General features: G+C 43.5%; 1 protein-coding gene across 1 annotated transcript in view; it reads left to right on the top strand.

Annotated features, from left to right (window-relative positions):
• Ank3 (ankyrin 3) overlaps positions 1 to 27,672 on the top strand; it is a 571,679-nt gene that overhangs the window by 69,269 nt on the left and 474,738 nt on the right. Inside the window, exon 2 of the mRNA XM_060369399.1 lies at positions 3,010 to 3,048. Coding sequence (XP_060225382.1) covers positions 3,010 to 3,048 — 39 coding nt within the window. The remainder of the gene's footprint in view (positions 1 to 3,009; positions 3,049 to 27,672) is intronic.

Below are 27,672 nucleotides of genomic sequence, written 5' to 3'. Positions count from 1 at the left end.
GTTGAGGTCTTTGATCTCCTTGGATTTGGGTTTTGTGCAGGGTGATAGATATGGGTCTATTTGTATTTTTCTATATGTGGACATTGAGTTAGGCTGGCACCTTTTGTTGAAGATGCTTTCTTTTTTTCTTTTTCTTTCTTTCACTGTATGATATTGGCTTCTTTGTCAAAAATTAAGTGTCCATCGGTGTGTGGGTTTATTTCTGGGTCTTTGATTTAATTCCATTGATTAACTAGACCGTTTTTATGGCAGTTCAGTGCAGTTTTTATTACTATTTCTCCGTAGGATGGCTTGAAATCAAGGCTCCAATACCTCCAGAAGATCTTTTATGGTAGAGGATTGTCTTAGCTATTCTGAGATTTTTGTTTTTCCATATGAAGTTGAGAATGGTTCTTTCAAGGTTCTATAAAGAATTGTGTTGGTACTTTGATGGAAATTGCATTGAATTTGTCAATTACTTTTGGTAAAATGGCCATTTTTACCAATCCTTGAACAGGGAGGTCTTTCCATCTTCCGATCTTCTTCAATTTCTTTCCTCAGAGAATTGAAATTCTTGTCAGACAGGTCTTTGACTTGTATGATTAGAGTTATACCAAGCTACATTATATTTATTATTTGTGGCTTTTGTGAAGGGAGTTGCTTGCTCAAAGTTTCTGCTCCCGGGGTAAATGCTTAGATTCTGTGTGTGCTGGGCTCCTCCATCTTAGAGACAGATTTTGTATGTTCCTATTGTTTGGCTAGTCGCCACAGGGAGACTGCTAGAACCATGGGTGGGGACACTGGGGATCATATCCTTGGTGTCCAGAGGCTGCACTGTACTCTGGAAGCAGGAGGAGTCTGGTGTCTGGAGACTGGTGTCCCTGGTATTTGGGAGTTGTGTTCCAGTAGGGGGAAGGCTCTGGGTGACGTTGTGTCTCTTGGATCTGAGAGTTGTCCATGGCCATCTAGGGCTGTACTCCCTAGCTCATGGAATGCCTCCTTCCATCAGGAAAACACAGACAGTGGCATTTTGGAGTCCACCACTGGGCTACATGCTTGGTACACAGTCTTTGCTCTCAGATACTGTGCACGTAGTGCTCTGCCATCTTGGAGTCCTCTAAGGTCAAGATTTTTAAGCCATGATAGTATTAAAAGGTTAGGTGTGCCTGACAAATAGAAAACAACTTAGAAATACCAAAAATCACTTGAAGACTGGCTTAATGGTAGAGCAAATACTGCTCTTACAGAGGATGCAAGTTTGGTTCCCGGTATTCAGGTCAGGCAGTTCACAGTCACCTATAACCATCTCCAATGTCAGAGGAATCTGACACCTTCTTCTGGCCTCTAAAATGTATCTTCATGTACATACACACACATACATATAAATAAAAATAAAATGCATCTTTTAAAAAGAAGTGTTGAAGCAGATCTTCTTTTAAAATGTGAAGATTGGAAAGAGGACATTAGGATCATGTCTTCCAAGGCGAGTATATGGACAGACGATTCCATAATAAGAGAGACATGCAACATACACTATGTACATGGTCTAATTCTAACTTTGCTTCTAGGAATGTGTGTGATTGAGTAAACTGAAAGAGAAAAACCCTCATTTTAACTTTCCTCTAAGAAACTGGGTTGTACTTGTGTTTTCTATAGCTGGACACTCATTGTATTAAATCTATCATTTAAACGATTTAGTGAGAAAATGTGGCCGAGACACCAAGGTCAATAAACAGGTTTTACAAATGTTCATTTCCTTCTGTTTTCTCTCTAGAACATTGAATTGAGGCTTGAAATTGCATATTTAAATTATTACGGGCCTGGGCTGCAGCTCAGTGGCAGTGGGCTTGCCACTGAGGCCCCAGGTTCAATCCCTTATACAACCAAAACAAATGAAAGATTGACTTCTTTATGGCTTGAGGATGGATTGTAAAATTCCTCTTGTTCAGCCATGGTGAGAGTTAACTGTGAGGTCACATTTTTATTTACATCCTCTGTTTATGAACTGACCTAACTGTAATAATTTGGATCTTATACATTTTACTGTAGTCAAATAGGCACTGTGTTTTGTACCCGGTGGGATACATTAGCATTTTATGAAAGGATAATCAGCCTTCACCTTCATCTTGAGGTGCCTGATGCAGAAAGGGTCTGGAGTTTTCTCTTTTAAGGGGATGATACCATTATAGAAGTTGTCTCATAGTATCTCACGCATAATTAGGCTTTCAGCTTGTATGGGCCTGGATGCTATGGTCCTTGGCAAATGGCACTGACAGTAATGAACCTTGAAAGATGATAATGAGTTTGTCATGAGAGCTGTGGATGAACATGGTTTCGAAGAATGTACTGCTGTGCCTGTGTTTTCAAATGCAGCTGTATAGAATATACATTCATACACTCACATATAACCATCATCATTATAACGACTTCATTTCTATATCTTGAGCATAACTTCAAATTCAAGATCACATTTAATATTTTGATACTCTCTCTCTCTATATATATGTATATATATGTATAAAATTTCATTTTGTGTGTGTATTGCATGTTTACATCTTCTGTGCACACATGAGAAGCCCAGGGGGAAGACATCCTACTCTGTCAATTGCCACCTTGTTTCTTTGAGGCGGGGTTGAACCTAGAGCTTGTGTTTTTCAGCCAGTCTGCAACCAGCAGACCCCAGTGACCCTCCTGTCTCTACCCCACATAGAGCAAGATCACAACTTGTCTGTTTTGTGGGTTCTGGGATCCGAACTCAGGACCTCAGGATAGTGGAACTCATTCCTTTTAAACACCACATCAAGACTGTTTTATTTCTTTGATTTGATAAGGGGTATTCTATATTCTGTGCTTCTGTATTCTATATTCTATACCTGTGCATTCTCAGATGCTGTATTCTCTTTCTAATGCATTTTACTATATTTTCTTCTTCAGCATTGGTTCAAATATTTTTCTTTTTGAGTGCATTGATGCTAAGGGAAATGTGAGAGATTCCTTCATTCTTGTTAATGTTTCTTTCTTCTTTTTTAGGGTGACTTTGGATCCTTTTATTCACGAGGCTCTCAAAAGGTATGAAAATTAATAGACTCCATAAACATATTTGTTTTCTGTGTATAAGCTTTTTATTCTTCAAGGTAGATATGAACATAGTCCTGAATTTACTTACATTTAGATTCTTTTTTTAAATTTTTTAATATTAGTTACAGTTTATTAACTTTGTATCCCAGGTGTATCCTGCTCCCTCATTCCCTCCCAACCCCACCCTCCCTTCCTCATCTTCCTCATCGCCTCCCTGCCCCTTACCAAGTCCACTGATGGGGGGGACCTCCCCCTCCCTTTCATCTGACCCTGGTTTATCAGGTATCTTCAGGACTGGCTGCAAAGTCCTCCTCTGTGGCCTAACATGGCTGCTCCTCAGGGGGCAAGGGGAGGTCAAAGAGCCTGCCATTGAGTTCATGTCAGAAATAGTCCCTTTTCCCCTTACTAAGGTACCTACTTGGATACTGAGCTACCACGGGCTACATTCGAGCAGAGGTTCTAGGTTATATCCATACATGGTCCTTGGTTGGATAAACAGTCTCATAAAAGACCCCTACATGTAGAAAATTATTTGAAGTCTTTTTAAAAAAAAATTTAGTTTATATTTTTATAATGTTGGGGATATTGTGTGACATTCTTCCTGGGGACAAGTGAACAAATATGTATTCACCTCAGAACAGGAACTGACAGTAGATCAAAGTAATATGTAATATATATATAATCTTAGTTCAACTTGGTGAATAAATGGCTCTTATTGGGGTTACTTACAAGATTATGGACGGGAGTTATTTACAGAAGCAGTAATGACTCAGTCAGATATATCATCAAGGCCTACTCAGCATGGCTGAGAGCTCACCAAGGCTGGAAATCTGGAGCACACCCTACAGCCTGCAGGCAGCTCAACAGGTTGGAAAGTATCCTTTCCTGGTCTAACTCTATTGGTCTGAGCTCTTTCAGGCAGCTCAGCTGGTCCAAGAATGTCTGTCAACTGTCTTTACTATGTGTGTACACTTGGGAAGGGTGAGGCCTACTGAATCTTGTCAGTTTCAGGGATTTCCTGACGCATTTGAGTTGTTGACGCCCTGAGCTTTATGAGTTTCTCTGTAGGATGGAGTGCCTTACCTCCTCTAGAGCAGTGGTTCTCAACCTTCCTGATGCTGTGACCCTTTAATACATTTCTTCATGTTGCGGTGACCCCAACCATACAATTATTTTGTTGCTACTGCATCACTGTGATTTTGCTACTGTTATGAAGTGTAACATAAATGTATAATATGCAGTTCATCTCATATGCGACCTCCCAAAGGGGCTGTAACCCACAGGTTGAGAATTGCTGCGCTGGGGCATCCTGAGTCCTCTGCGCTTCCCTATAAGATGAAAGGCTTTCATCTTAAAGGCAATTACTGCCCAGTGTGGGCATCAAACTTAGGGTATTGTGAATGCTAGGTAAGCATGTTACCACTGAACCTAGCCCTGCAAGGCTTTATAGTCTTACTTGGGGGGCTTCTCCGTCAACTGGCCACGTGCTCATGGCAGGACTGCACTGTCTGATCCATCTGGTCTTCAGTGGGACACTTGGAGGCTCTCTCTGGCAGCATGTGCAGAGTGATCCTATCGCCTGGCAACAGATCTACAGATGATGCAATGTTTGGCTTAGCTCTCTAACTTCTGTTCTGTTTCGAAAAGCCTTCCTGGGGTGGAGGGTGGCGCTTGGGGGAGAGATGGCTCAGTGGCGAATGTGTGTCTATGCAAGCATGAGATCCAGGGTTCAGATCCCTAGAACCCACATCCATGCTGGACAGGCATCGTAAGCTGCCCGGAGTTCCAGCCTGGAAAGGCAGAGAGATAGAAGATCCCTCATAGCAGGCTGGCTGGGGAGACTAGCCACATTTGACTGAGAGACCCTGCCTGATGGATAGGTGAGTCAAGCTCATGCCTCCACCCACCATGCTCAAACATGGACATGCACCTGAACATACATGTACATGTACATACACATGAAAATGAAAAAAAATGCATGGTCAAGTGTTTTCTAGACCCAGCACTGGAGCAGAAAGTTGGTGTGTGACCTCAGGGGTGACAACCCTGAAGGCTAAATCCCCTCACTCTCCTCCTCCTCATCACTGCTTCTCCTCTCAGACTCTTCAGCATGCATCTTTCTGATACTCATTCCATCCACGGCTTTTCTGTGTGCAGCGGGGGAGGTATTCACACTTCTCCACCAATGTCATAAAGTGAGGGTAAGCAAGAAGTGCATCAGTAAGCCGGCTCTGGGCACTGAATTCTCCTCAACCCCCATCAAGAAAAAAAAATCATAATAGTGTTTTCTCGATAGTTTGTTGTGTTAAACGTTTAACTCAGCATTGTGACTCAAGGCAGCTAAACAAATAAGTTATATTACCATGGTCAGTGCATTTTCTGGGATGACATCTGCACTCCTGTTTGTGGATTATTCGAGTGAACTATGGGAAATGACTGTTCCGGTGGTTCAAAGGTATCATAACGTCAGTAATTCACGTGGTTAAGTCATCCTGTGTATAATTCTATTCCCTGCCTGTGAACAGTGGATTATGTCTCTATAACACATTTCCCACGATGTCCTTTAAAATGAAGCTGTGCTGGAACCACCTTCCTGAAAAGATACAACCTTGTTGGTTGGTCAGCGCATCACCCAAGAGTGGTAATGCAGCCTGTTAGGATTTTTCTGTTTGCTCCTTAGCTCTGTCGTAACGCCGAAGGGTCCAACCCCGAAGGATGTCACACTGTGACTGGCTACTGTCATTCCTGTCTCTGGTGATAACATAAAGTTAGACTCACCTCACTGTATAAACGTTCACCATCTCCATGAATACGCTCTACTCTTTGAAGCAGTTTTGTACGTTTTTGTGTACTTTTTACTAGTAATTTTAAGAAATACATTAGTTATTTTTTCTTGGTATGTGATTTGTCACATATATGACAAAAATGACTTAAGGAAGGGTCTACTTCAGCATACAATTTGGTTCATCATGGCGGAAAGGCATGGTAGAAGGAGCCGGAGGCAGCTGGTCGCATTGTATGTCCAGTCAGGAAGCAGAGATGAGGGAATACTGGGGCTCGGCTTGCTTTCTCTTTTGTGTTCAGTCTCAACACCAGCCCTTTGGGTAGTGCCACCCATATCCAGGGTAGGTCCTCCTTTCTTGGTTACCACAAGCTAGACAATCCATCAGGGACATGCATAGAGGTTTGTTCCCGTGATTCTAAATCATGGCAAGTAGGTGATCAAGATCGAGCATCACAAGTTCATACTTATAAAACCCTTAATAACAAGTTGAGTCAGACTCTAAAACCTTGTACCCCGGGCACTGATCCTATTAGTGGCAATCTAGGGTTGAACAAAAATGTCATGATTCTAAGCTCAGGTAGGCTTTTATAGGTCACATCCAGAACTCTCACCTTCTGTCACCGAACAAATAAAAAACTGTCAGTGCCAGTGTGAGATAACACTTGCATAGTCAGAAGAAACATGAGTGTCATCTAGCTTCCCCAAAGTCCTGCTGTGTTTCTGAGACTGTTTTCCAAACACTTCCTCTACGCTTCAGAATCTGAGACATAGTGTCACTGGTAATGGATACGACTTTGAGAATGAATGGAATGTGAGTTTGACCAGTACCATAAATGAGTAAGACGTAGCTCATTATTGCTCAAGATCACAATAGTTTGTCTTTAGACTTTGAGTCTAAAATATTCTATGTATGAACTTAGACTTTGTTGCACAAACACATCTTTGTGAAGGGTTCATTTGCCCTGTCCTGAGCGTTGTGACAATTCCTGGCGGGAGGCATATGGACAACTCCTCCTGGCTCAGCCACCTTTCACAGCAAGCTTTACATTTGGTTTCATGCTGTCTCTGCAGGAGGACAGGCTCCGTATCTACAATCCTGAAAGATGCTTAGCCGATACTCAGTGAACCTGGCTAACATAATTTTGTTCACTCTTTACTCTTTAAACATCATTTCTGATTTTTTGAGAGACCGTGGTAATTGTGTATATTTGCAAAGTACATGGGAACATTTTAACCCATGTTATGCAGTGTGGAATGATCCAGTCAGATGGAAAAAAGTTTGCCTCATACATCTGTCATTTTTGTTGGGAAGATTTTTTTTTTTAATTACTGATTTTGAAATAGTTGACATCAGCCATTGCTGATATAGATTGTTAAAATCAGATATTCAGTTTCATTATCTATGTCTGTTGATCAAACTGGATATTTTTAAAGACTCTAACATCAGAAGTACCTTGGTTGTATGTGTAAAAAGATGAGGGATGGGGTTGGGGAGGGGACTCTTACCCTTTACCCCCAACATAGAGAAATTCTTCTTCTGGGCATTTTGAATGTCACAGGAGTGTGTCCTCCATCCTCTGTCTAGTTGGGTGGGAACTTCCCTGTCTCCTGCCTGTCCTAGCTGCCCAGCTTCTCCTCTCTCTTCCTTGTCATTATATTATTTTAGAGAATATGCACCTTAGCGGGGAAAGAACTGGGATAGACAGAAAAAACTCCTGGGCTCCCCTTAGCTCCTCCTCTGATGGGAGCCCCGTTTGTTAAGTTTACTACCTGCTTTTTTCCTGGGGTTCCCTCATCTTACACTGTGATGGTTTGGATGAGAATGGTCCTCCTGGGCTTATATATTTGAATGCCTAGTCTTACGTTGGTGGAACTGTTTGGAAAGGATTTGGAGGTGTGGCCTTGTTGGAGGAGGTGTGTTACAGGAGCAGGGAGGCTTTGAGGTTTCAAAAATATTCCCAGTTAGTTCTCTCATGTGGCTCAGACAGAATATAACCTTTCTGTTTCTCCAGTGCCATTCCTGCCTGCCTGCTGCTTTGCCCCCCCATCATCATAATGTGCCCTTTGAAACTGAAATCAAACCTCAAAATTTTTTCTTCAATAACACAGGAGTCACATGCAACTACTGAAAAACACAGATATTTACATTATGATTCATAATAGTAGCGAAATTACAGCTGTGAAATAGCAACAAAAATAATTGTATGATTGGGGTCACCGAAACACGAGGGACTGTATTAAAGGGTCAGAGCACTAGGAAGGTTGAGAAACACTGTCCTGTAACTTACCTCGGTCAAGTGTCTTATCACAGCAGTTGACGACTAACTAAGACACCCACCCTGGTTCTCTGACCATACACGGTGACTATCAAGGCAGCGTGTAAGTTTCAGGGTCATGTCATCCATCTTGTGGTTTAGATGTCTTTAAATGTGAACAGGTATGCGGGGATTGGAATGCAGTCAGAGTCAATGTGCTTCAGAGGAGGACCGAAAGGAGTCAAAGGCAAAGGCCAGCTTCCCTGGTGGAGTTCTCTGTGGAGCGATGAGGAGCGAGGAGCAATGTGCGTGGTGCCAGGCTCGCTCTGCATCCCGGTGATGTGGTTTTCAGAGCTGTCAGCTGTGACTTACACCAGCTTTACAGGTGTGGGTTACAATGAGCTCAGGGAAAATCGTGCGGATGATTTTAGCTCAGCGCATGCTGAGCATGCCGGTGAGGTTTGTTTTCAATCTGCATTGGCTGCTCGTGCCGGTGCAGGCTGCTCTGAAAGTCCTTCTGAGGGCAGGGACTTTACATGAGGCCCAGAAGTGACAATGAATGGCTGGAGACAAAGCTCAGCTGGGAGGGGACTTGCCTAGCATGCAGGAAGTCCTGAGTTTGCTCTTCAGCACTGCATGAACCGGGAATGGTGGTCCATGACTTTAATCTGTAATCCCAGTACTGGGGTAGTGGAGGCCAAAGGAGAAGTTCAAGGCCATCCTGAACTACATAGAGAGCTCCATACCAGCCTGGGGTACAGAAGACATTCTCTGGCTCTCTCTCTTTCCCTTATGCTCCCTTCCCTCCTTCTCCTCCTTTTTCTCCTCCTTCCCTCCCCCTTTACACACACGCATACAAAGCGAAAGCATGTGTGCATAAGCTGATATGGGGGGATTCTTCTTGAATACCTGTGGTCAGTAGGACAAAAAACCTCCCTCCTTTCACTGAGGAATCCAAGTCCCTAACTAAGGGGGAATGTTTACATTGTTACTGAGGATAAAGAGAACAGATTCTTGTAGGCCTTTACCAAAGGGTCCAGGAGGCAAACGTATGCATGGGGAAAATGAAGAACAGATGCCCTTAATCTGAATCATTTAACAGAGTACAGTTGAGTCACCTACAACTCTTCTTATAAGGGGTTGGGAATGTAATTCAGTTGTTAGCTCTCTTATCTAGCATGCGTGAAGCTTAGGGTTTGATCCCCAACACTGAATAAATGGCTCGTGGCAGTACATAATTCTAGTACCAAACAGGTGTATGTACGAGAATGAGAAAGTCAAGGTCATCCTTGGATTAAGTGAGTTAGAGGCTAGCCTGGGCTTCACGAGACTGCTTAAAAACAATAAAACACAACATAACCAACGAAGTCCTCTTCTAAGCCTCAGCTTTTGCCAGACAGTGGAGACACAGACCTTTAATCCCAACACTTGGGAGGGACAGGCAGGTGGACCTCTGTGAGTTCAAGGCCAGCCTGGTCTACAGAGTGAGTTCCAGGATGGCCCAGTCTACATAGGGAAAGCGTTTCTCGAAAAAACCAAAATAATAATTAAGTAAGTAAATGAATGAATGAATGAATAAATGAATGAATGAACAAGCTTTAGCTCCTCATTGCCTAGCTATACCATAGTGGTAATTGCTTCCAGCATAGCACGCCTTGATTTCAGTTCTGGCTTCATGGCTCAAGGACTCAGAAGTGAATCTGAGTCTCCCATGCACACGCAGTTGATACTGTCTGGGATCTTCTGCCCTTGAGGACTTTGAATTTTCTGATTCCCCCTCTGTCTTCCAGAACCACTTCAAAGTTGCTCAGGACTTCAGAAATGGAGTCTGACATCAGTGTTCTCTCCCAGACATTGCTGCTGTCTGGCTCCTGTGTCCCCAAAGATGTAAGGCCATCATTTTCCCTGCGGGTCCATTATGCTTTGCTCGGATCCTTGCTGAAGATGTTACATTGCCCTTGAAAAAAAAAATCTCTTAACAATGTGCTGATGACACCTTTAGATGGAGTGGGTGTTTAGAGTCGAGAATTCTGACGCTGGTTAAAGTCTCATTTCTGAAAATGCGGTACTTAGTAGAACACCCACGAGAGAACTTTTTCTACCCAAGGGCCCTGCCCTGTTTTTTTTTTTTTTTTTTTTTTGTCTCTTTTAAAACTAGATTTATTTTTAATTTTCAGTATTAATTATGTGTACGTGTGTGTGTGTGTGTGTGTGTGTGTGTGTACATGTATGTGCGTGCATATGGGTACCTGTGGACACCAGAAGGGACTGTTGGATCTCCCAGGGCTGTGCTTACACGTGATTGTGCCTTACCTGGTGTGGGTGCTGGGAACGGAGCTTGGGTCCTGTGGAAGAGCAGCAAGAGCTCTTAATGGCCCAACCATCTTTGGTCAGTGAAGGATAGCGCCTGCTTTTATGCTTAGCAAAAGTTGGCTTCTGTGTATTTATTTTGGTTTTTCAAGACTAGCTCTCACTATGTAGGGTCTACTTGGCTGCCTGAAATTCAAAATGTAGACCGGGCTGGTCTTTAACTCATAGAGGTCTGCCTGCCTTTGCCCCTCAATCTCTGGGATGGAAGGTGTGTCCCAACACACCTGCTGTTTTGAGGGTTGTAGCTGTATGTGTTCACTGTGCGCTTAATGGGGTTTGGTGTGCTAGCCACACATGCACACTGCACAAGCATCTCAAACCCTACCGTCTTTATTTTTCCACCTCCTCCCAGCTTCGGTGCTATTTGTAATCTGAAATATTCCTCCCTGTGCTTCAACGGTGATGGTTTTAAGCTTCCCTCCGTGGTACACGTTTCTTCCTGTGTCCGGCTTACCTCGTTTAACACAGTGTCTTCCAGTTGCATCCATTTTTGCTGAAAATATGCGGATTTCATTTTGGATGTACACTCAAAGGGCTAGCTCAATCACTGGCCACTCTATTTTTAGCTTTTTAGAGGAATCCGTATTTCATTCTCCCTCGCCGTTGAGATAATTTACATAACCACTCTCAATGTATAAAACTTTTTTTCACATGCTCTCTGCTGTCTATTTATTTTCTGTGGTTTTGTTCCCAGCCATTCTAACTGGGGTGAGATGGACTCTCACTGTAGTCTTGATTTGCATTTTTCTGATGGCTAAAAATGTTAAACATTTTCATGTATTTTGGGACATTCTTATTTCTTCTTTAGAGAAATGTCTGTTCAAATAGTGTGTCTGTTTTTAAATAGTCTCTCTTGTTATTTTTCTTTTAAGTGTCTTGATTTCCTTATATATTCTGGTTTATCTATTCTCCATTAGACGAACCATAGTAAACATCCTTTTTATGTTCTAAAGGTTAGCTTCACCTGTCTACATATCTTTAGGCATTATTTTATTGAGTATTACTATTTCCCTATCACTTTGCATGAGTTTTTATATGTATATTTATAACACTACAAATCCTCTAGCTTTCCTTTTATTGCAAATATTTTTCCACAGTTTATATTTTCATTATCCTCTGAATAATCCTTAAAACTCACCTAAAAATTGCATAAACAATTTGATTCCTGACCACACATAGTACTGGCTGTAGAATTGTTTTTTTAGTATATGTGGTTTTGAGAGTTTATATCTGGGCACAATTTTGCATTTTATTTTAGGGGAATGTAGCTGAAAAAGTAGGCTGAAATTATCTTCATGGCTTTGACTTCTAAGCTAGTTAAGCTGGTGTTGATGTATCCCTATATGAAGTTGAATAGAATTATGGACTGTGATGTGGTAAGGTATACATAAATTTTAATTTCTTTGAGGCAGTGAAATTCATTCTAGGCTATCTGTATATATAATGTTATCTAATTTAGAAACTCTCCGAGGATTCTCTTATTCGCAATAACATTTACTGGAGTTATTCATGTCACATCTAAATTCACTATCACATCTCAGAGTCTATGTGAAGACATCATAGCTCATCCGCTAGCATTCAAATGAGGACCCTGGGCCTCTAAGGTGATTTCTGGCTCCTGCATCTCTGTGATGAGGAATGTGGTTCTAGCTCAGGTAGGACATTGACTCCTGACCCCACACTGCCTCCTGCCAGAGTGCAGTGAGTGTGGCAAGTTGGTTTCTGGTGAGGACTCTGCCCTGAGAACGTCGGTTAATCTTCATGGTTGACTTGCTAGGATTTGAAGCCACCTAGAATGCACACCAGCAAGTCTTTTATGAGGGGATTTCAGGTGAGGCTTAGCTGAGGATGGAAGGTCCGTTCTGAATACGGGTGGTAGCATTATAAGGGCTGGAGTCGCAGACTGAATAAAAATGGAAAACATGGAAAGCCAGGTGCTCAGGACTGTCTGCTTCCTGGCTGCGGTTGCCATGTGATGGGCTGCTTTACACTCTTACCACCAAGCCTTCTTCCTGGAATGGACTACACCCTGTCTTAAAGCATGAGCGAAAATAATCTCTACCCCCCCTTAAGTCGCAACTGTTGGATCCATCCCCCCCCCGAACAAGAAAAAGTATCTACTACAGACTGACTTCCTAGATGTTGGCTGAGGGCCGTGAGCAAACTGCCTGACCACCTTGTCCCCCAGTCCGCTGCTTTCTCCAGGAAGCTAGAGATAAGTCCCTCTCTCAGAGGGTTGCATGAAGAAGTGGATATGAGGGCACCATTTTCCAGAAGGCTCTTGGCACGTAAGATGTGCTTGGTGAATTTTAAATATCACCCGAATTAGCATGCAGACTCCCCTTCCTCTTCCTTTTCCTCTGGTGCTGGCATGCTTGGAAATTTTTTTATGCAGTAAGTACTGCGGTATGCCAAGCCCTGGAAAGTTGGGGACCTAAAAATCTCCACAGTATGATAACACAGCAGTAGAGAAGAAGCAGACATACTGCCCAGGAAAAGATGTTCTACAACCCACCGTCGAGATGGACAGAGCTTCTCCCTGCGTCCACCCCCCTGGCTCATACATCTCACCCTTCCATAGTCATTCTGTAAGTTAAATCCAAAGTAGATGAGCAGGACTTGAGGGTGTTGATTCATTTCAGCATTGAATAGTATCTGTGTGTTTATCAGTGTCTCTCTAATATATACTGTATCAGCGAAGTATGTAACATAGATATAAATATAATATAAAATAATATATCATATAATAGATAGGTATCGACGCACACATAAATACATGTCTGTGTATAACACACATTTTGATGTAGTGTCTGGGATTCTAGCTCCTCGCTGAGCTCTTGATGGGAACTAGGGTACCAAATGATCCCGAGGGTACAGCGTCCACGTGGTAAATACTGTTTACTCTTGGGTCTAGAACCATGCCCCTGAAAGTTCAAGGCAAGGCTGGTCTACATGGTAGGACTGTTTCACAAACAAAACAACATAAAGAAGGTGTAGGATATGCTATCCGCAGATGGGATCGCTTGCCGTGGTCCTGCGTGCATTCTTGTTATTTAAGCTGTTTGTTCTAAGCAAGAGTGCCGTTTCCTTCTTCTTAGTGGAGTGTATGCCTGACGGTCACTGCTCAGAGCAGAACCCAAGACTCGAGGGTAGAAACTTATTTTGCCCGAAGCCATTCACAGGGCGATGGCATACATGTATTTGTCCTCTGGTTCACAAAACAACAGGACTTCCTGGGAGCTGCCTGTGTTGCATGGCGCCTGCCTTTAATAAGTGGCTTCACATGGTGCCGTGGAAGGACAGGAAAGAGCTACAGCACACTGACTGGCTGCCGTGTGTTGCTAGGACACTGGTTGTGTTACCCATGACTTACGGGGTAGGAAACACAGCATCAAAAGAGCTGGTACCTAGCAGAGTTCTGACCAAACCCAGAAGCTACTGAGAGCTCTTACCAAAGCCCGGAGACTACTGACTCCCCAAATCATGCTCTTTGGAAACTAGGGACATTACCTAAGGCCTCTTAGTTGTGACATATGGAATACCTTGTTTACCTGGCCACTTCCAGGAAGCAGAAGTGGTATGTGATGCTGACCTTGGACACAGTGAGGACAGATTTTTCTCCTTGGCCATCACATCACTGCACACCCCTTCCCCTGTCCCCATTTTGTTGGTTCTAGGTCCAGCCTTGCTCTTTCTGCCGCACCTCCTCTCTCCGACTTCTCTTCTGTCTCTTAACCAGGTCTCTATTTGCTAGATTTGCATTGTAACTAGTAAAGCCATACTGGTGGCAGCCTTTGCTTTTTTAAACTTGGATCCCATGTTTTGAATGTGCAGTAGTAATTTGGAATGTGCCCAGCCTTTTGACAAAATTATCAGCAGTTAAGATGTCAGTCAGTCCTGTTGGCATTGCTGAGCTGATAGTACTTAGAAATGACAAAGATGGAAAGGGGAAATTTCTGTTTGATTTTCTCCAGAATCATCCTAGAACTCAATAATCTAATAGGTGCACTCTTGCAATGATTTAGCTTCTCTGGATGGAATTTAGCCTCTTTTTATATATATCATCTCTCTGTGTCTGTCTGTCTGTCTGTCTGTCTCTCTCTCTCTCATGTACACACACACACACACACACACACACACACACACACAAGTAACATGCGAGTCTCCCATATTGAAAGAAGTCAACTTTCAATCCTGAGTGTCCTTGTCCAAGCCACATTATCTCTGAGCCCTGGGGTTTTGTTTTATGGGTTCTTTGTAGCCCCCATAACCACAAACAGGACACAGCACCACTGAATAAGTTATCAGTTCTCTGCATCTGGGCCTGGAAGAGAATGCATTTTTGAGGTTTTTTTTGTCTTCAGTAAACATGAATAATTTTGGAGAAAGACTGATTTAATGATTCCTATCCTGCCTCCACATTAATATATAAAGACGGCATTTTTCTTTTATAGTCCTAAATCTCTTCCCATTCAAACAAAGGGTTAAGCTCCCTCATTTCCTGGACACCTCTGCCCAAGATAGACTTGAACTCTGTATTCACCAGCTTGTTGGATTCAGCAGTCTGTTGGGCACGGTCCATACATCTGCTGTGTGCGAGCCTTCTTCCTCCCGGATCTGGGCTATGGTGCGAGTCACATTTTTGCCAGTAGACTTAGCTGTCGATGATTCACTCATGACATTTGTGTGACGTAGAGAATGCTTCGGAGGCTAGACAGAAGCTGCAGTGACTCACGTGGCAGGTCGAGGCTGGCCACTACGGAAGGAGAACACTTCTTGGCTAGCCCCCATTCCTCTTTGCTCCTAAGGAGGGCTGACCTTTCTTTTCTTTAAAAAAATATTGTTAAAATAGTTTTTGCTTATTGTTATCATTGCATGTGTGATGTGCATGTTTGAATCGCATACACATATGTGCCAAGGTGCACATGTGGAGATCAAAGGGCAACTTTCAAGAATCAGCTCCCCACTTCAGCTCTGGGTTCTGGGGACCAAACTCCAGTTGTCAGGTTTGTACAGCAAGTGCTTTCAGCTGCTGAGTCATCTTGCTTGGACCCCTAAGCTAGCGTTTCTCTTATGCCTGCCTCATAATGCCAACCCAGAATTCCCTACGGTGAAGCCAGCACGCTGTAGCTTTAGTTTAAACAGACACACTCGCCAGACCCGAGTGGACAGCAAACAAGTACACAAGTCCTTTCAATGCAGAGCATGCATTGTATTGCAAGAGTAAAGGTGTGTCCGTGTGAGGGCGGAGGACAGCCTGCAGGAAATGGTTCTTTGCTCCACCATGTGGGAGTGGGGATTGAATTCAGGGATTCGTGGTTGGCAGCAAGCACCTTTGCTTTGCAGAGAAGTGTAGGTTAGAAAGCATTCTGTGTACTACTTTCTAAGCCATCCCGTGAGAGCAGTTAAGTTGATTAATGAAAAAAAAATTTAATTATTTTTAGAGTTGCATTGTTATCAGTACCAAAGGAAAAAGATTCTCCAACCCAATTTATAACTGTGGGGTATTTGCTGCTTTTTCCTTTTCCTTTTCCTTTTCTTTTCTTTTCTTTTCTTTTCTTTTGTTTTCTTTTCCTTTCTTTTCCTTTCTTTCTTTCTCTCTCTCTCTCTCTCTCTTTCTTTCTTTTTTTTCCTCTGGTTCTGAAATTCAGCCAAAATAATAAATTAAAAATAAACACCCCAGACAGGCACGGTAGTACATGTTTGTGATCCCAGCATTCAGAGAGGCAGAGGCAGGTGGATCTCTGTGAGTTCCAGGTAAGCCTGGTCTAAGCAAATCCAGGACAGCTAAGGCTACACAGAGAAACCCTGTCTCAAAAATCCAAAGCCAACTAACAAAACAAACAAACAAACAAACAAACAAAAAACAAAACAAAGAACACCCCAGGAAACACTGGGAACTTAGAGAAACTTTCGCTTTCATGTTTCTTTTCAAATCATTAATATTTCTGTCTACCCAGCAACAGCCTCAGTGTTGAGCAGGTTTAGATTAATTATTATTTAATTATAATTAAATATTAATTATTTTCCTTGTTGCCCTGACCAAGTACCCGATAGGAAGTGCCTGAAATAATGGTTTATCCAGGCTCATCGTCTGAGGCCACCGTCCGTCACAGTGAGGAAGGCACAACGGGGTAGGGGCCCAGTCCACTCCGAGTCAGGAAGCAGAGAGAACTGAACACTGGCTCACAGACAGTGGTCTCTTTTTCACTCAGTCCAGGGCCCCAGCACAGGGGATGGTGCCACCTACTTCAGGGTGAGTTCACCCAGTCCAGAACCTCATCCCAGAAATGCACATAAGCGTGTCTCCTAGGGAATTCCAGATCCTGTCTGTTAGGTTAAAGGTCAGTGTTCATAGTTTCATGGTAGCGCGCCTATGAACTTCCCAAGCATGTCTTCATGAGAAGATATGATCTGAAAGTAGTCACTGTCAGTCAGTCACCTGAAGCCATGGAAAGGACTCACGTGCTCCTCTCTCATGGCCGCCATGACAAGCACCATTCGCTAGCCTGAGAGGTCTATTGAGGCTCGTGCATGTGTACTGGTAATTGACACTCCTGGATGCTTAGGCCCTCCATATGAAATGGGCAGAGCTTCTCTATTGCTGCAGTTTTGTAGACAAGGACACCAAAGCTCTGACATGTCTTGCACAAAAGCCCATTGTTGATCTCTCAGCAGCAGCCAGCTTTACTCCAGCACTCTCTCCTTCACCTCCATCACCGCGGACACACGGCACTCTTCTCCTCCCAGTGCTATAGGACCACAGGCCCATTGACATGATTTCCCTGTGAGGAAAGAAAGCTTTGTTACTCCTGCGTGGGCCTGTCACCAGTGTTTGATAGGCAGTGGCTGGGAGTAATACCTCTCTGTGCGTGCTTATGAAATGCATCCTTTCCCTTAAGAACATGTGCGTCAGGCATGTTTTGCTGATGTGTCCTCCGTGGAATCAAAATGAAGAAAGACAGAAAGCCTAGACCTCACCCGATGAGTGATAAATACAGAGAATGAGAGTAAATGAGCCAAGCCACTCACTCTCTTCTGCATGCTTGAGCGACAGAGCCTGTGGGCTCCTCCATCTGGTCATAGGGTATGTCCTTTGTGGAACTGAGACCAGCGAGGTTCCAGAGGAGCCCCCTCTGAGGGAATTCACGGCCCCTTTCTGGGACTTGGTTCATTGCTGTGGTCAGCCATATGTAAGGATGGTGGGGGGATAAACAAATCTACAGAAATGCATTTACAGGAAGTTTAGGGCATCGCCCCAAGTAGTGCTGTGAACAACACAGAAGACTGGCATTTCCGGAGCAAAGGTCACCTACTTCTCTGACTTCCTTATAGGTCCTGAACCTGATTCTTTAGCTTTGAAGAGCTTGGTCCGGTGGTTTTAGGCATGAAATGAACTTTCAGTAAGCTTTGGAGCCTTTCTCGTTTGGGGGATGTCTGACCCAGTGTACTATCTGGAGAATTTTTAGATGTATTTTAAAGCACCTTGGAACTTCCTTCCAGATCTCTGGTTCTAGAAAGATTGAGGGCATTCTCTTCCACCCCTCTTCCCCACACCCTTTTCTGTAAATTTAGGTAACCTTGAAAAAAACATCCCAAGTACTTAGATTCTATTTCCGCCGCCGTGGCGTAGACATTTCTTACCCGCTGGAGCTGTGCTTAGGTTTGTTGCTAGGCAACAGGAAGAGGAGTTCACAGGCTTTGCCACAAGCCAGCAATCACCGCACAGGCAGTGTTTTCTTCTGACTATTATTTTTATTACTATTTTGCTCAGCTCTTTTTTTTTTGTATTGTGTGTGTGCAGCCTTTGAGGTCTCTCTCTCTCTTTTAATTTGTAGAAATGTTTTTTGCATGTACACTTTGTTTATTAAAGGGGCTCTGGTTTGATCTTTGCTATATAAAAATAGGAGCCCCTACATCAACAGCAGTGTTGAATGAGACCCAGGAGCAGGTTAACTGGTTCTTGTGGGATGTTGATCTCCTTACTGGCCCATTACAGAAGGATGCATAGAATTCACATTCTTCTTGTTGCTCTGCATTCTCTGGCATAAATCAGAGACCCTGACCATACAGTGCCTTCCCGACCCCTGCTTTTTGACTGTCTTCGGTCAGGAAATGCTTGTAGTTAGATCCTTCTGACTGAATTCTCTGGAGTCTCCTTTTGGTTAAAATTCACACGTGCTTGTAGAGCCTTTTCTCTTTCAGGTGGCAGCAGCACAGACCTCAGCAGATGTTTCCGGAAATCCTATAATCAAGGCTTTTGCTCTCTAACACCCACCCACATCCTTTTTTTTTTTTTTTCAATTTATTTTGTATCAAAATTTGATTGGTGTGTGTTGTGCGTGATATTTGTGTGCATGGTTTTCTTAGGGAGGGTTTCATTGCTGTGAAGAGACACCGTGACTGAGGCAACTCTCATAAAAGAAAACATTGAATTGGGGGGCTGGCTTATAGGTTCAAAGGTGTAGTCCATCTTCTCCTCGGTGGGAACCATGGCAGCATGCAGGCAGTCACGGTGCTGGAGAAGGAGCTGAGAGTTGTACATTTTGATCTGCAGACAGCAGAAGGAGACTGTGAGCCACAGTGGGCGTAGCTTGAGCATGGGAGACCCCAAAACCCACTCCTACAGTATAATACTTTCCCCAACAAGGCCACACCTCCTCCAACAAGGCCATACCCCTTAACAGTGCTACTACCTACAGACCACACATTGAAACACATGAGTCTTTACACATAGGACCATACCTATTCAACCACCACAGTAGCATATGTGTGTATGGTATATGTGTCTGTGTGGTATATGTTTATATGTATGTGTGTGTGGTATATGTGTGTTGTATGCATGCACATGTATGCAGGTGTACACTCTGGAGGGTGCTGCCCTAGAACCAGAGGAAGATGTCGTATGTCCTCCGTTACTCTCTCCCTTATTTCTCTGAGGCAGCATCTCTCCCTGAAACTGGAGTGAACCTGGCAGCCAGCAAGCTGCACTGATCCTCTATGTGGTACTGAGGCCCATGAAGGTTGCTGGGCTTGGTTATTAGTTTCAGGCTTTCAAGAGGAGCTTCTGTGAGAATTCACTGCCCCTTTCAGGGACTTGGTTCATTACTGTGATCAGCCATATGTAAGGATAGTAGGAGATAAACAAACCTACAGAAAGGCATTTATCGGGAGTTTGGGGCTTTGAAGTAGAGGTGTGAGCAACAAAGTCTGGTATTTCTGGAGCAAAGGTCATCTACTACTCTGCCTTCTAAGTCCTGAACTTCATTCTTTAGCTTTCAAGAGCTTGGTCCAGTCGTTTCAGGGATGAGGTACACGGGAATCATCCATTCTTTGACGTGCTGCTGGGATCCAAACTCATTGTTACTGGGCCAACTCCCCAGCTTCATTTCTTGATCTATATGGGGTGAAGCTCAGGGTATACCCCAACTGTTCATAGTACTTAATGATGGAGAGGAGGATACAGAACACAGGGACAATATGGGGCTCATTCCACTGTCCCAAATGAGGAAATGTAGACGGTGGGGACTCATCTCAGTGACCTTGGTGCCCGCAGCTCATAGAATGAAGCTAATGGCTTACACGACTAAACAGCCAACACACTTTCAACAGGAAAAACTTGCATGGCATATTAAACCCATTTTTTCTTTGCACAGCTTACCTATGCCTGCGTTCCAGAAGTGCTGTCACTGATGGATGTAGATTTCAGTAACATGCTTGACAGAACTTCTTAAGAGAGTCAGCTTTAATCATTGCACCCCTACTCTGCCACTTTGGAAGTAGCTATTTGTGTCTTTTCTCTGCAAATGGCTGCGTAAATTATTTAAAGAATGAAGAAAGGATTTTTTCAAGCTAGCTATATTATATGAACTCTAACATTTGTTTCTTCCCATCCTACTTTGGTTTCTGATGAGAAAACATTTTGCTTCACCACCTTTTCAAGTCTGGTTCGATATCTTTATTTCTAGCTGTGACCGTATCATGGATTCTGTTAATATTACTGTATCTTCTATAACACCTATGTATGAGACCCTTGTGAAATCAGAACTACATCTACAGACCCTTGAGGGATCCATGTACCTCAGCCTAAGCATCTTCTGCTTATTCTCCTTTGACACAGAGAAGTCAACTACAATGTTGACATCTTGTGATGTGGTTTTAGAGAGTTCTTTGATGACATTAGAATGTCCTTTGATGACATTCCAGGTGACAGGTAACAGCTCAGGCATTCTTAAGCATGCATATTAACAGAGACAAATGAATTCTGAACAGGTATATTTTCATGTGGACTAACTGTCACAAGAATAGGATGGGTAAATTGGCTGGGCCCTTTGCCAGGTTTCCATTCCATTGTCCAGGGACACAGAGCAATGAAGCTGTAGTTTAAGTGGAGAAATTGCATCTGCACAGTCAGAGAGAGGCTCAAGGAGAGCTCCCTCTCATTAGTAAATAATGCCATTCACATGTAGAAACCTGGGGCCTGTCATAGGCCTGATTTCATGGACGCTTCTGACAGACGTGAGTCAGTAGACACACGGCACTCTGTCACGTGAGCAGGTGTTACTGTTGTTATTGCTGTTCTAATGTGCAGCTTTGCAACAAGGCTTTACGGTTGCCATTGGTCCATGCTCAGCGGGTGGTTTTGTACATGAATAAGTGTGTGCAAACTCATGCACAGTCTTAACACGTAAATAGCAGCAGGGGATACATACTACGTTCCACCCTGAGCATACCGACAAAGGATACCTTCCTGAGGATTGTGAGAGTTGCATGTGTAGGTGCATACATGTAGGTGCAGATGTGCAGGCCAGCGTATTTGCATGTGAAGTCCAGAGGATGGCAGCATTATCTTTCTCTGTCTCTTTTTATTTTTTAAAATGTTTTTCAGTTTTCATCCGTGTGCATGTGTGTGTGTCTGTGTATGAGTCTATGTGTCTATGACAGTATCTGCCACATCTGTGTGGATTCCTGGAAAAAGGCTGGAAGAAGGCAGTAGATCCCCAAGAGCTAAACTTACAGGTGGTTATGAGCCACCCAACACAGGTTCTGGGAGCCAAACTCAGTTTTTCTGGAAAGCAGCAAGCACCCTTAGCTGCTGAGACATTTCCCTAGCCCCTGTTGTTTTGCTGAACCTGGAGCTCACTGGTTGGGTAGGCTGGCTGGCCAGCAAGCCCCAGGGATCCTCCTGTTTTTACTACCTTCCCACCTTTGCCCCCGAAACTGGTTTGTACTGCTACATCCTGCTTTTTATGCAGGTTTATGGTGATCTGAACTCAGATCCTGTGGTTGAGTAGACATGCTTTACTGACTGAGCTAACTCCATAGCCTCAGCCCCACTTTTATGAGGTAGAGTTCTCATTCTGTAGCCCAGGATAGCCTAGAATTCATGAGCATCCTCTTGCCTTAGCCACCTGAGTGCCAGTGTTACAGGTGTGAGCCAGGAGGCTTAATGGCCTTTTTAATTTTTTTCTTCTGTTCAGCAATAGACTACTGGGCTTAAGAAATGACTCAGTAATTAACAGCACTCACTTTTCTTCCAAAGGGCCTGAGTTTGGTTTCTGCACCCAAGAAGGACAGCTCATAACCACTGTAACTCCAGTTCCAGGGGACCTGATGCCCCTTTCCGGTCTCTGGGGCCATTAACACACACCTGGCACACTCACACAGACATACAGACTTACACATGAAATTTTACCAATTAAAAAACTACTTTGTTACCTGGGAAAGCTCGTACACGCTTTTAATCCTAGCACTTGGGATGCGGAGGCAGGTGGATCTCTGTGACGCGAGGCTTGAGTGAGTTCCAGGACAGCCAGGGCTGTTACACAGAGAAACCCTAACTCAAAAAAGCAACAAACAACAAAGAGGCTTCCTTTTAGTATAAACATTAGCCTTGCTAAACAGTTGCAAACACAGGTTTTCTCTGCTGTGAGCATCTAGCATTCCCATGATCACTTGGAGCCAAACTCCATACTCTGATCAGATTTCACTCCTGTTGCCTCTTTTCTGATCCAGGATCTATGATATGTTTAGGCACCGTAGCCCCTGTGGTCTCCTCTATTCAAGGCATCATTCCTTGGACTCACTTGCTGCTCACTGTCCTAACAATCCAAGGTGCGCTGCCCACATCCTCAGTGGGGTGCCATGCATCCTGAGTTTTGTCATGGGGCAATGAGTTTTGGAAGCTGCCGCGAAGGCAACATGCCGATCTCATTCTGTATCAGGGTAGCTGCATAAACATGGCCTGTTCACCACGATGCAGACCCTGGGCCACCAAATAAGGGGTGGCCCTTATAATCACCAAATAATCATTCCAGGCTTTGCAATGACAAATTAGTTTCCCTCCCCTTTTCACTTTCCGAGGTTTGAGACTAGATCACTACCTGTCACTCGTACCCTAGAGGTCAACATCTACTTCCTTGAGTAGAGGGTCCTATGTGGCTGTATGTGTGTGCATGTTTAGGTGCTTTGCTATACTCCACTGAACTCTACGTGATACAAGAACATTGTCTGTTTTGATTTTTTTTTTCTCACTGGAGCAAATATAAGATCTTGAGGTCTAGAAGATGGATCCCCAAATGCACCCTTTCCTTCTGTGGATATTCTTGTTTAGAGACTCATTGTCAAGAGTTCTCTCTTTGTTTTTTTGGGGGGTGGGGTGGGGTGGGGCGTTTGTTTTAAAAATAAATTTCTAGGTTCCTTTTCTTTGGTGAATATTCATGCTTTGTATAGATGGCTCAACTCAAAAGTAAACACCGTGCTTCTTTATGGGCTCCATCGATTTTAACAGAAAGGAGTTACCGAATTGTTTGTTGACCCAGTTGCCAGGAGAGCAGTCGTTCCTGCAGCTGTATCTGATTAATAGATAAGGATGCTGCCATTCCGTAATGCGGCAGCATGAGACTTCCATACATGTGTACATCTTTCCGGCTCAGCTGACAGTGGGCAATTAATTGTCAATCATCTGTTACTCAGTTAACAGATGATTGAGTTACTGCTTGGCGCTGGCCATAGTTGATAGGAGGAAGACGGTTCCCTTGCCTGTCGCACAGCAGCACACATGGCAGAGGCTATTGGAACAGAGCAGTAAGTGCTTTCCTGATGCTAGCCAGCACGAAGTCTGAGCAAATGGCTTGGCTATGATGGTCAATCAAGGGCCAAGGAAGTTCTGAGGGGAAATGACAGATGAGGGAGCAGGGATATCAGACATGAAAAGATGGGGGGGGGCATTTAAAATCTGGATTTGGCAGTGGTTAGACTTTGTAGAGGAAATAATATGAAGTTATTTCAGCAGGGAGGAGCCAGCAAGGACTTACCCTGTGGAAACTATTGTCAGTTGGCATTCTCAGCGGTGCTGTGAAAGAAGAGCCATAGCAGATACCCACGCCCTCCATCACCTCACCCGCGTGCCCTTTAGTAGAAGGGAACTCTTATTTACGGTGAAGGTTTAACCTGAATTTCGACTCTGACAGGTTCTAGAAATACAATGGGAGCCAGCTCCTGGGCGAGTCTGAGAGAGAGTCTCTAGTTTAGGTTAATTGAGGTGGGAGGTCCCACATTAACTATGGGTTGCATCGTACCACGGGCTGAGGTTCTGTACGGAATGAGATGAAGAAACTGGGTGACACTAGCACGCATCCCTCTCTACTTGCCAACGGCAGATGCCACGGGACCAGCTACTTCATGCTTCAGTGGCCATGATTTTATCACCTTGATGGACTGTACTGTAGAACTGTGAGCAAAAAATGGACCTCTCCTTCGTTAAATTGCTTCTTGTCAGGCACTCTGTCATACCAACAGAAACCATAAGCAGCACGCTCTGGATTTTTAATCATTTAACAAGTCTGCCACAATTACTCGGCACACAACCTTAAGGATGTGTTGTCAGGGGTTAATAACAAGCCTAGAAGTTAGTCATCCTATTTATTTACCATGAATACCTAGGAAATTGTCATCTTGGAAGCACTATTTCTGACATGAGTCATGGAACTCTGTTTCTATATCACAATGGTGGTAATTGCGTGGCAGAACCTTTCAAGCACCCATGGATGTTTAACTTTGAACCACCCAGAGAACATCTGCTTTTCTAGGGAATGCTTTTATGCAAAAATGCCATTCAATCAAAAGACCTTGCAAGGTTTTCTTTGGAATGAATAGACTCAGTTACAACGTTGATATTTTGAGTTAAGTCAAATACACCGATTCATTTCACAAGGACTCAGAATTTAACATTATAGCAATTGATTTATTTTAAATGTCAAAGGTGATATTTTCTTCCCTGTGTAAAGAAACATTATTATAATGAAGGAGTCCATTTGTCATACCTCATTGAATATTTTTGAGTTACAGAGGAGTTTGACAAGTAATTGATGAAGCCAAAAAAAAAAAAAAAAAGGAAAAAGTTTAGCTTTGAAAAAGACTCTATGTGAGTTCATGAATATTGCCAAAATTGAGTTTGTTGGTGATCAGGTGCCTGCCATGCTGTCTGTCAGACGAAATGATGGCAGATTTGGCGTGGCTACATCTTAATTGTGTAGTACTAAGTGAACTGGTACTGTGCCCTAATGTACCAGATCAGTATGTGCTCATACACTGTGCCTGGATCATTGATGGGTTTATGCCTTGTTCTTAAGGGGTGTAGGTGCATGTGTGCATATGTGTGTGTGTTCAGATGCATATGCCATATGTGTAGAAATAAGAGGACAACTTTGGCTGTCACCACACTAACTCAGGTCTGGTTCCTTAGGAGCCATCTATCTTTTTAAAATGTTGCCATTTATTTATTTATTTATTTATTCATTCGTTCGTTCATTCATTCATTCATTCATTCACTTATTTATTTGTGTGTGTGTGCACGCGCATTCATGTGCCTACAACTATATGTGTGTGCCATGTGGAGGTCAGAGGCAATTTGCAGGAGTTGTTTTTTTTCCTTCAGTCATGTGGGATCTGGGGCTTGCACTCAGTTGTCCAGCTTGGTGTAGTCAACGCCCTTACCTGCTAATCCGTCTCATCAGCCCCACATTGTCTTCAGAGACAGGGTCTTTTGCTGGCTTAGAACTCACCAAGTAGGTAGGCTGGAGCCCCAGGAATCCACCTGCCTTTGCCTCCTAGCTTTGAGTTTCAGACAAAGAATTCTTCACTGCATCACCAGGAGTATTGTGTTCCGTGTTCTTCAGCTTCATCTCACGGATGCTATCAGGAATATCTTGCTGAGTAAAAATCCACAAGTAAGGACAAGGTTTCAGGGACGCTGAATAAACACGAGAATAAACACGCTGAATAAACACGAGAATAAAGAGGAAATGCAGACAAGTGCTTCAGTTTTTACAAGGAAAGAACGTTGTGATGTTGTTGTTTCTTGTTATTTTTAAATGAAAAGACATGCTCAGGGAGCTTATTCTTAGCAGAATGGACTTCCGTCGATCGGCAAAGCCCAGGCAAGGCTGGCCGCCTGCAGCCGGTGGTCCTTCAACTGTACTTCTGTGTGCAGGAGCTCCCCATGGGAGTGGCATCGGATGCAGGCATGACCACGGCATCCCGCTTTTCTCAGGAACTGAGCTCTGGTTTTGGAATGAGAGTCCTACTCATGATCTATCCTGTACGCTTACTACACATGATTGTGATGGGAGACGAAATCCAGTGTCCAAGGAGCCCGTGCAAATGATGTATCCCATGAGCGTAGCTTTGGGCTGAGTTTTGAGGGCTGTACAGCATCTTCTCTTTTTTTCTATAGGGTTTCATGTTTCTCACACTATCCTCACATGTACTATGTAGCACAGGATGGCCCTCCTGCCTTTACCCCCACCCCCCGAGTACTGCAATTACAGGTGTGTGCCTTATGTGGTATCAGGGACTGAACCCGGGGCTTCCTGTGCGGATGCAGGCATTCTACTAATGAGCCATGGCGTCAACACTGTGTAGAATTTCAGGGACAGAAAAGACGGCGGGAGGAAAAGGTGGGTATGGCAGTGTGGAGATGGGAAATGACAGCACAGAGTCTGGCTCCTCTGTCCTAACCAGGGTGGTTTCTCTCTTTCTCTCCCCCCTTCTTCCTCTCCCTCTCTCTGTCTCCCTAACATCTATAGCCTAGACTCCCTTGTCCACATGGTAATTTTCTTGCCTCAACCTGTGGGTTGCTGGGATATGGTACTATGGCAACACATATAGCAACATTGGAATGACACAGAGAGTAGTGAGAACCCGGTGCCCAGCTCTGTCCTGGCCTCTGTGCATCTTGCAGAGTCCCCTGAACAGAGAAGCAGCTGCGTGAGTACAGCTGCAATGATGCTCAGCATATCCGTGCACTGGCAGGGGACAGATCGCTAATGTGTATGGGAAGCAAACAAGGCCACGGGATCTCTACACTGTGTTCCTGGAGTGGCAGCTTGGCAGTCTGTGTGGTTTGCTTTCCGTCCTGTTTGTGATTTCTAATCTTAGAGCCTCCAAGTCAGGAGGAGAAAGAACTGCTTAGCAGGAGGAAGGATTCACAGAGATTTCCCTACAAGGTTGTTCTAGCCATCTTGTTAGGAGTTTCTGGTTCCCAGTCCCCTGGTCTATGAGTCTAGAAAAGAACAGTTGGCTTAATGATTCTGTCTTTCCATATTTGGGGGCTATCTTTAGTGGATGTAAATACTAAAATGTTTAAAGAATGCACTTATATAGCAGCATTTTTTTAATCAGAAAAAAAAATCTGTATTCAGTGTGAATCTTTTTATGTGATACAAAGTCAATGTTTTATGTAAATAATCTTTTTATAATTTACTGGTTTAAAAATATATATAACATATAAGTTTTGAGTATCTAGCCTTCTGGTCTACCAGGGGTCTGTAAAGCAACATTCTATTTAATTATCTTTTTCCAGGATGCACTTAGGAAATAGAAAGTCTCGTGAGAGTTTTTTTTTCTTATTTAATTTTTGACAATTTGATAACGCATATATTTTGATCAAATTCATCCTCAATTATCTAATATGAGTTTAATGAATATATTCAAATATCTTTATTTTTAAGGACCGGAGTTTTTACAATTTAGATTGAATGTTTTTTATGTACTGTGGATTCATTAAAGGCTCTTTCTATATTATGCTAACTTCAAGACATGTATATTATAAGGGCTGGAGAGATGGTTCAGGAGTTAAAAGCATGTGTTGCTCCTCCAGAGGACCGGGTTCAGCATCCACATGGTAGCTCACAACAATCTGTA

The sequence above is a fragment of the Meriones unguiculatus genome, chromosome 16 (assembly GCF_030254825.1).
Source record: "Meriones unguiculatus strain TT.TT164.6M chromosome 16, Bangor_MerUng_6.1, whole genome shotgun sequence".
In the NCBI taxonomy this organism is placed as follows: Eukaryota; Metazoa; Chordata; class Mammalia; order Rodentia; family Muridae; genus Meriones; species Meriones unguiculatus.
Note: the sequence above shows the minus strand (reverse complement) of the source record. Positions and strands in the feature narration are given on the sequence as shown.